Source organism: Brachionichthys hirsutus, chromosome 10 (genome assembly GCF_040956055.1).
Source record: "Brachionichthys hirsutus isolate HB-005 chromosome 10, CSIRO-AGI_Bhir_v1, whole genome shotgun sequence".
NCBI classification, from domain to species: domain Eukaryota; kingdom Metazoa; phylum Chordata; class Actinopteri; order Lophiiformes; family Brachionichthyidae; genus Brachionichthys; species Brachionichthys hirsutus.
This window is the reverse complement of record NC_090906.1, coordinates 8835596-8844813: the sequence shown is the minus strand read 5'-3', so window position 1 is coordinate 8844813 and position 9218 is coordinate 8835596. Positions and strand designations below refer to the sequence as shown.

Sequence of the window (9218 nt, the reverse complement as noted above, 5' to 3'; positions counted from 1 at the left end):
CAGAATCCAGGATCTCTTCTGGATCAACACCAAATTCAATCAACCCTTTTTTGTTATCTTGCTAACAGTCAGACAGACAGATGCCTGAAATTACCTCGGGGGAGGTAAACATATAGCCAAAGGTTTTATCACAAAACTGAAATGATAGAACGTGTAGTTCAAAACACAAATGCTGTATCTTACAGTAAACTATACAAATACCTGCTATAAAAAAAAGTACAGCAGATCAGTAAATGCTGACATTATGCACTCACATATTTTGTCCATTCACTACTCATAACTTTTCCACAGCCTCACTGAGACACGTTCATGATCACAGCAGGAACACGTATCTCTTGCTTAAAAAAAATATAGAAACAGAATACCACTGCATTTATAAAGGAACTTTGAAAAAACAAGTCTTTAAACCAGTTTGAAAACTGAGTTAGGTAGTAAAGCACAGAAAGGGAGATGAAGCTGTAAATAATTAAATATGTCTGTAATCTTCTACAAAGAGAACACTTTTGATGACGTTTTGATGAAGATGGACACCAGAGAAGGAGAACCCACTGCTAAGTGCTATTTATAACAGTGTGGGATCCTCCAATCCTGACTGTGACTTAGAGGTTCTGCATGTCGCCTGTTGGGGGCGCTGTTGTGACCGAAATCAGAGTCACTTTTGCAATTGTTGTCGTCATCATCATCGCAAAACTGCTTGCAGTGTTCTTATTGTAATAGTTGTTACAAGAACTACAAAATGTAATCTTTCTATTAGGAGACCTAGTATTGGTGCTATGGCTTAACCGCTCACGCCGCCGACACTGGAGAAAACAGGGTTAGTGTACAAGTAATATGAGTAAGTATTATATCCCTGTGCAAAACATGTACTTTCATATGTAATGGTGACCAAAGATGACAAGAAGTGATCTTACAACAAATGCAAGCACGTTTTACAAGCAACGTTTCTGAGCTGTTAAACAGAGCTCAAGAGATTACATGAAATCATTTGTGCTAAATGCGCTGTATTTATAAGGAGCTCTCAAACAATGCAGCAAAGAGGATTTTGTTTTCCCGAGGACAGAGTCAGAGGTAGGGTTTTCCTAAATAGGGGCCCTAAAGGGGGAACATTTTAAACAGCAGGACGTCCACAGCTTTGAGCGCAGGCATGCGTAATGGCATGCTCACAAATTATGCCTTGTTCAAGCACACAAAGTGAAATGAATTTATACAACTACTACTACTACTACTGCTGCTGCTGCTACTACTACTACTACTACTACTACTAATAATACATTGTTTTGTAATTTGTCAAACACCTACTTTGACCTTCCTTTTCTAATTGGCAGCTGCTCATGCCAGAGGTTGTGTGTCCTTGCTGATAATAAAAATGTAAGTCACGCCAGAAAATCATAAAGAGTACAAATTAAAACTACGAGTATCTTTATCTCTACTAGTACTATTTGCACAGGGCGACTGGCATCCCTAAATAGTTTTTCAGAAGTTGTTTCAAATCCCATCTCATTAGACTAAACCTGAGTTTTGGTTAGTTATTGCCAATGAAGCGATCGCTGAAACGATCTATCTTTAGTATTTTGACCTCATCATCTGACTTTTAAAGTTTTCCCAGATTAAAAACTGATGTGCTCATCTCTTAACTGAGCTGAATTTTGCTGTAGCATTGCTGTCAGCATTATTGCATTGACTGAGGGTTTACTGGTGCAATAGTACACAGATAACTCTTCAATGCCTGTTTGTATGCTAACAGGTTTAAAGTCCAAATATACATTCAATATGTCACAGCATTTAAGTGTTTAAGATGCACATATTATACTGTAGATTACTGGTGAGTCTGCAAATGGGTTCTCGTACTGATCTTGCTGCATCGGGCCTTTGACTTGAAATTAAAGGGTGAAAATTGCAGTTTTGTAAAAAAAAAAATTGAAATCATTGATGATATTTTGATGAATATTTATTTACTCTCTCACTGAGTGAGACAAGCATTCTATTTTGTACACACATCAGATGGTGCCGGATCATTCTCCTGGTGCTGTTTTTTTTGTGTCAACATCTCAAACTTAAAAATCAGCAGAAATGTAAAAGAAAGGAATCTTTCTCCCGTCGGCGTCTCGCAGCTGAAAAAACTGAACGCTGGATGTTTTTGGCTTTTGGTCCACTTGCTGCTGTGCTCTCTTGCTGAGTGTCACAAAAGTGCACACGTTCCTCACCACGAAGCATCAGGACACACACAAAAAAAGGCTCAAATGTCTTGCATTTTCACAACATGGCTTCTATAAATACAAAGACGAATAAATAAATAAATAAATCAATAAAATGGGATGCGCCGCCATAGTTCTGGTCTATATGTCTCCAGAATAACGTGAACAAGTCATATCGCCTGACCCTTTGCTGACTGATTCGACATCTCATGGCCACTTATTGACTATCAATGTATGAAACACAAGATTTAGAGAGGATGGGAAACCGCTGTTCGTGTTTAGGAACTTTTGCATAGCTGAATATTTATCAGAATGTTTTGCAATTTGTCAAACACCTACTTCGACCTTCCTTTTCTAATTGGCAGCTGCTAATGTCAGAGGGTGTGTTTCGCTGCTGATATGCACACACTCTTGATGCAGGGACTCATTTGCACACGCTTCACGATCCTGCTGGCTGAGGGCTCAGCATGCTGCCTCAGTGTTCGCAGAATGAGCTCCTAAAACCTCGAGAAGTTATAGCGCAACCCGAAGAATCCAAAGTTCAGGAAAGCCTTAGTGGAATGGGAGCACACCTACAGTCCGTTCGGCAGTAGCACGACGGCTCTCACTTCTTTCTGAGCTTTACCTTTTTTTGAATTTGAGTCTCTCTGGAACTGTTTCACCGGAATTTCCTCTAAATCAATGGTATCAGCTGTTAAATATATTTTGTTGAAGATACTTCGAATGAAGAGCTTAGTATTTTCATTTCTGTTGGTAGATATTTTAATGCGACGCAAGAAGAGTAAATTGGCAGGGAACCCTGTCAAAATTGGTTTTAGCCTCTTTAAAAGTGTCAGACAAATAGCAGAAGTCTCATAAATAATGTTGTGTTTCATATTTTCACAGGCTCTTTAATGAAACAGTCCTTTTTGCACACCCCAGTGTTCTGAAGAAACCTAGCAGCGACAGGGTTTAGTCCCGTTTGCTTTAAATCACCTTGTGGAGCGGACCATGGCGTTTGGCGATCTGCTAGAGATGGTCGGCGGCACGGGGCGCTTCCAGATCTTGCATGTGACGCTCCTCTGCATACCGGTCCTGATGATGGCCAGTCACAATCTGCTGCAGAACTTTGTGGCCCCCGTGCCTCCTCACTACTGCAAAGCGCACAAGAACCTCTCTCGGTCCCAGCTGAGCCAGGAGGAACTCCTGCTCATCACAGTCCCGGCGGACCAGAGCGGAAAACCACTGAAGTGTCTTCGTTACATTACTCCGCAATGGCACCTCCTGGACCTGAATGCAACCTCTGGTTTGGAGAAGCAGGGGGACGCTGGAAACAGTTTGGCTGTTGAGCTGCAGGGATGCATGGACGGATGGTCCTATAACATGACTAACGAGAGCAGCTCCATCGTGTCTGGTGTAGGACTGCATCTTTTATTCAGTCAGATATTTTTGCATGCCTTTATTTTGCAATGTAACATGTTAGAGTTTTCTGTTTTTGCCAGTGGGATTTGGTGTGTGATTTACGCTCTCTGAAACAAATGGGACAAACCATCTACATGGGAGGCGTGCTTGTTGGAGCTGTTGTTTTTGGAGATCTATCCGACAGGTATCTCTGCTGATTTTTTTTTACTCACTTTTAAGTGCTCAATTTGTTACAATTAATCACTGCAACCTTTTAAATATCACTGGACAAGCTTGTAATATGTTGAAGTCAAACAGCGTGATCGTCTGACCGCCTCGACCGTCCTCTTTGACGGTTCCCTGTGTCCCAGATACGGTCGGCGGGTCCTCCTGCTTATCTCCTATCTCTTAATGGCGGTGTCAGGAACATGTGCTGCTTTCTCAAACTCCTTCTCCCTGTTCTGCCTGTTCCGCTTTGGCTGTGGCATGGCTTTGTCTGGCCAGAGCCTCAATGGCTTCTCCCTCAGTAAGACATTTAGGATTACGCACAATAATAACTGCACTGTGAGTGGAGACAATACGAGTGTCATGAAATAACTTTTGCTTGTTCATTTCAAGTTTTGGAGTGGATCCCGACCAGTGTGCGTACAATCTTTGGGACAACAGCGGGCTACTGCTACACAATGGGACAGTTGATTCTCGCTGCCATAGCCTACTTCATCAGAGACTGGAGGTGGTTAACCCTGGCTGTGTCTTTGCCTTTCTACGTTTTCTTCCTCTATTCATGGTGAGTTTTGAAAAGCAAGCAAAATTTAAGGTCGGTCCCGGATTCGCCGATCACTGTTGCCAAATGAAACCAAAGGTGACTGACCATCAACACCTCCCTGCAGGTGGTTCTACGAATCTTCAAGATGGTTAGTTTTGAACAACAGGTCGGAGGAAGCCATCAGAAACCTAAAAAGCGTGGCCAAATTTAACGGACGCCACAATGAGGGTGAAAAGATTGATATTAAAGTAAGGAGTTGGAACCCCGTTTGTGTTTTTTTTGCACCCATTTGTCTGATGAAATCAGTTTGATTTGAGAGAACCTCTATCTGCATAGATGCTGGAGGAGTCCATGAAGAAAGAGATGTCTTGTTCGCAGGGTTCGTACTCGGCCTTGGATCTGTTCCGCACAACCACAATGAGGAAGATGACAGTCTGCCTCAGCGCAGTCTGGTATACATGTTTCGTTGTAGAAGAACTCGAGCGGCAGTTTTGACGCACCTTCGATAAAACTGCATTGACACGTGTGTGATTTTTCAGGCTGTCAACAAGCTTTGCCTACTATGGCCTCGCCATGGATATGCAAAAGTTTGGGGTGGACATCTATTTGATGCAAGTGATCTTCGGCGCCGTTGACATCCCTGCGAAGGTTCTCATAACTGTAAGCATGAGTCTCATCGGACGACGTCCATCGCAGTCTGGCGCTCTCATCGTCGCTGGAGTCACTATTTTGATCAACCTGATGGTACCTGATGGTGTGTGAGAACATGCTCTTTCTAATAAACAGTAATTATAGGCAGATTCCACTCATCTCATAACACGTCATCCTCTTGTGCAGATCAGCAGACCGCACGCACATGCCTGGCAGTACTAGGTAAAGGCTGTCTTGCTGCCTCGTTCAACTGCTGCTTCCTGTATGCTGGTGAACTGTTCCCCACCGTCATTCGGTAAGTCGTACTCGTGATTTAGTTTCTTTTTGAGAAAATTAAGTTAATTTAAGTTGAAAGGTTTTGTGAACAAATCCTGATTATCCAATCAGGATTTATCTTTGCTTTTTCCCAGAAATGAAAAGGACAGACAAACCAGGCCAGTCGTATTCATGACATTCAGAATATACGCGACAATTGTGCCTCAACTCAGTGCAGTTAATTGCTTATTATTTTAGTAAATTCATAATTGGGATATATCTGGTGGGTTGCATGTGATTGCTGTTTTGATTGCCCATTGTAGTAAAACCCACCAAAATAAAAGCTCCACCATAATGAAGGGCATTGGGGTGCTTTATTTTGTTTCTCTGCAGGTTGTTGTTTAGTCACGGGTGAGCAGGTTTCAACAGAATCACCTTTAACGCAGACAGGGAGGCTAAACATTTGCTTGACGTTAACAGGATTAATGTGATTAGAAACATCTCAGTGGGTTACGCCATCGTAGATGTGGCATTAAAATGATTATACCAAGGCTTTTACTAAAAAAAAGTCCTTTGCTCTCTCAGTCAGAGCGGCATGGGCTTTGTTTCGATGATGGCTCGTGTAGGGTCCATGGTGGCCCCCATGGTGATTCTCACAGAGGACCACATACCATGGCTACCAGCTTTAATCTATGGAGGAGCTCCAATCCTCAGTGGAGTGGCTGCAATGTTTCTTCCGGAAACACTTGGCTCATCTCTTCCTGACACAATACAAGATGTACAGGACAGGTAGGAGGGAACTCCGTTATGCAGGAAGTCCTACTTTCATTATGTAGCCCCATGTCCCAAAAATCAAAGCATTAATTCTTAGAATTGACATGAGAAATATAGGAAGAGAAACAGATTTACCCATTTGTGTGTGTGTGTGTGTGTGTGTGTACACAGGGGATCTGGAAGAAGCTCCAAAATGAGACTGAAGAAAGCAATAACCTTCCAGGAAAAGAGCACCAACCACCTAAAACCGGCCGTTTGAGGACATCCGTGTGGTGCTGGGGCCACAGCTGCTGGCATGTTAACGAAAGCAGAGTGGGGACTGCTTTTTCGCTTGACTATTTGTTTGTTTCGTCAAGGGTTTGTGTCAAACTGGATAAAGTTATAGCTGTAAACACTGTTTCTTTGCTAGAGAGTAGCTTTGAGGACAGTCTTACTTTTTGTTTTACCTAATAGGCATTTCCTTTCACTAGACACCGACAAGTTAACGATTAATGCATATTATTATTATGTATTTGTATTACTTCTTAATATTGTATATAAGTCTTTGTATATACAGGAGAGGAGGAGGGTCATATATAGTAGTGTCTACTGTAGTTCCTCTGCTGCGTGCAAGTTCTAAATATACTTCAGAATCTACAGAAATTGGCATTAAATCATTTTTGTATCTGTAACTCCTGTCTGTCTTCCCTCTCTGTGGGAAGGTTGTCTTTGCTTGTTCTAAGGACAACGGGTGTCACACACTTTTGTAAAGCCCACTGATGCATTTTGATGTGTGACTTTGGGCCATATAAATAAACCTGATTTAAGAAAGACTAATAATCTTATATATATATTACATTCCGAGCATTTCTGCATGCTGTACATTCAACATGAGCAGTTTATGGTTTAAAATAGGTTAATAGTTGTGAGAACAAAATGTAGAAATGTTTAGGTGTATTTACTGCTGGTGGTCAATACATAGACACTAGATATGAATAGAAATGTATTGTCATTGTGGACACAAAGAAACTTCATTTAGCAGGATCTCTACAGTCTACAGCATCATAAATATCATAAAAGAGTTAAAGTTAAAAAGCTTAAAAGCGTGCCTGAAGTGCACATGTGACCGCCTGTGCATAGAAACTATGCAGCAGTCTATTGGTGCGTGGACCCAGTGCCCTGTATCTCCTTCCAGAAGGGAGGGGGGTGAACAGTTTGTGACCAGGATGGGTGGGGTCTTTGGAGATGGAGCTGGCTTCCCCGTGAAGCCTGCCAGTGTAAATCTCAGACAGAGGGGGCAATGCGGTCCCTATTGCCCTCTCTGCTGCTTTCACCACCCTCTTTAAAGCTTTCCTGTCCTCTGCTGTGCTGCTCGCAAACCACACAATGCTGCAGTTGCAAAATAAGCTTTCCACTGTGGCCCTGCAAAAGTTGACCAGCAGGTAAAATATGACACACTATGGTGTCTATACAGTGCAAAACACTGTTTCTTTCTATTAGGCAATATTACTGGACACAATGCAAAATGTGGCTTCAACGTTCTAAAAGATGAACCCTTCTGGTATGAATGAATTCTGCTGTTGTGGCACCATCTAGTGGCGAAACAGTTATAATGCACGGGTTAAACTGGAAACATGGAGTCCATGTGATGAAAATGGAAAGATTATTTTGTAAAATTACACTCATCTGAGGAAATGAAATTATTCTAGAGAAACGAACAAAAGTAGAATTGATTTAAAAATACTTTTTCTTTTAAATTCCAGAATTGTACCATTCTTCCCGCCCCCCCTGTTATATTCTTATATAATCTCATGATTAGCTCTCAGGCAGTATGTGCATGTTTATACATGTTCCAAGCCCTCAGTTTATGATCAGTTGCACAACTAGCATATAAACATTCTACTTTAATCTAAAAAAACACCCTCTCAAACACAAAATAGAAGTAACATAATAACTATGTAGGTTATGTTGTCTGCTAGTGTAAAGATAAAAGATCCGACAGGATCAAAATGCGGAGCAAAAGCCCTTCACACAAATCACTGGATCATAAAATGATATGAATAAAGATTTATTTTCTCATATGAACAGGTGGATTCATTTTTCATTTTATTTTACAATCTATGACAATCTCGCATTTTTTTTCTAGCATATTTCGGGAATGACATGGGGAAAGTTTCTTTTTTATTGCTGAATATTAAACAAAATACACTTTCACTGACTGGAAAAGAATTTTCTGCTGCTTTTTTTTTTTTTTTTTAACCATGCACCCATCTAACTGTGACCACAAGGACATGCAGAAGAGAGGAGAGGTGTTCACACATTTCAAGCGAGGGTTGGGTAAGAAAGTGGGGGCCAGATTCATAAAATAAAACAGAGGGGGCTGGCGGGACACGCCGGCGACCTTGTTGATTGGACGAAAGGACGGGCAAACTAAAGTGTGAGTTGAGTGAGAATCACACTTATACTAGAGGAGCTTTAGCATTTTTTTAGACGTACAAAATCAGATACAGAGGTAAGAAACTAAATGAAATGTCTGCAATTGGGGGGGTGACCAAAAAGTAATTAGAGTGTACATTTACCAAAAAGCATTTAGAATTGCAGATCAATTTTTTTAAACCAATAATTCAGCATTCAGTTGTTGTTTTTGTGTGTGTGTTCTTCTTTTCTTTTTTAGCAAGGAATAGAAATAAACCAACACTAATGAAACATCAACCGCTCTCTCCTTCTCTTTCTCTCTGAGTCACATTTCATGGGTTTGTTCAATTATACCTTTGTCTACATTTAGCGTCAGTGGTGCACTGGGGGGACTTGAAGGATTCACTCCACCTTTAAAGCCATCGTCATTTACAGATTCAATTTGAAATCACAAGATCTGCCAACAAGACAAAGCAGGACACGGTTACAATCGGAGGAGACACTACTTGGATGCTATTTGACATTACTTAGGAGTGTGTATGTGAAGTGAGGTGGCCTAAAACCAAGTGATAACATAAGTCATGGACACAGTCATTCAATGAACATGAGCGTGTGAACAAGGAAGGCTGGCAACTTGAAAGCTGGCTGCGTAATGGCTTTAACGTAACTCGTGTAAATATGCATCGATATCATGATATTTCATTCTACACTATAGGCATCACATCGTTTTTTACACACAGCACACTACAGTCACCTCTTAGAAAATGATGTAACCAACAGCAAAATAGAAAGTTTGCATATTA

General features: G+C 41.2%; 1 protein-coding gene across 1 annotated transcript; it reads left to right on the top strand.

Annotated features, from left to right (window-relative positions):
- The first annotated feature begins 3185 nt into the window (after positions 1-3185).
- slc22a6l (solute carrier family 22 member 6, like) lies at positions 3186-6361 on the top strand. Its single transcript, XM_068744677.1, has 10 exons — positions 3186-3590; positions 3677-3780; positions 3947-4101; positions 4194-4362; positions 4466-4589; positions 4678-4793; positions 4881-5095; positions 5179-5287; positions 5833-6036; positions 6193-6361. Exons 1-10 carry the CDS (start codon positions 3186-3188, stop codon positions 6278-6280), a joined length of 1689 nt encoding a protein of 562 aa, XP_068600778.1. The 3' UTR covers positions 6281-6361.
- Positions 6362-9218: the final 2857 nt, after the last annotated feature.

Excerpts from the sequence above, each read along its gene's own strand:
- slc22a6l (XM_068744677.1), top strand. The coding sequence starts at position 3,186 with ATGGCGTTTGGCGATCTGCTAGAGATGGTCGGCGGCACGGGGCGCTTC. Across the intron at positions 4,102-4,193 it reads CCTCAATGGCTTCTCCCTCA|TTTTGGAGTGGATCCCGACC; the intron begins GTAAGACATTTA and ends GTTCATTTCAAG. Across the intron at positions 6,037-6,192 it reads ATACAAGATGTACAGGACAG|GGGATCTGGAAGAAGCTCCA; the intron begins GTAGGAGGGAAC and ends GTGTGTACACAG.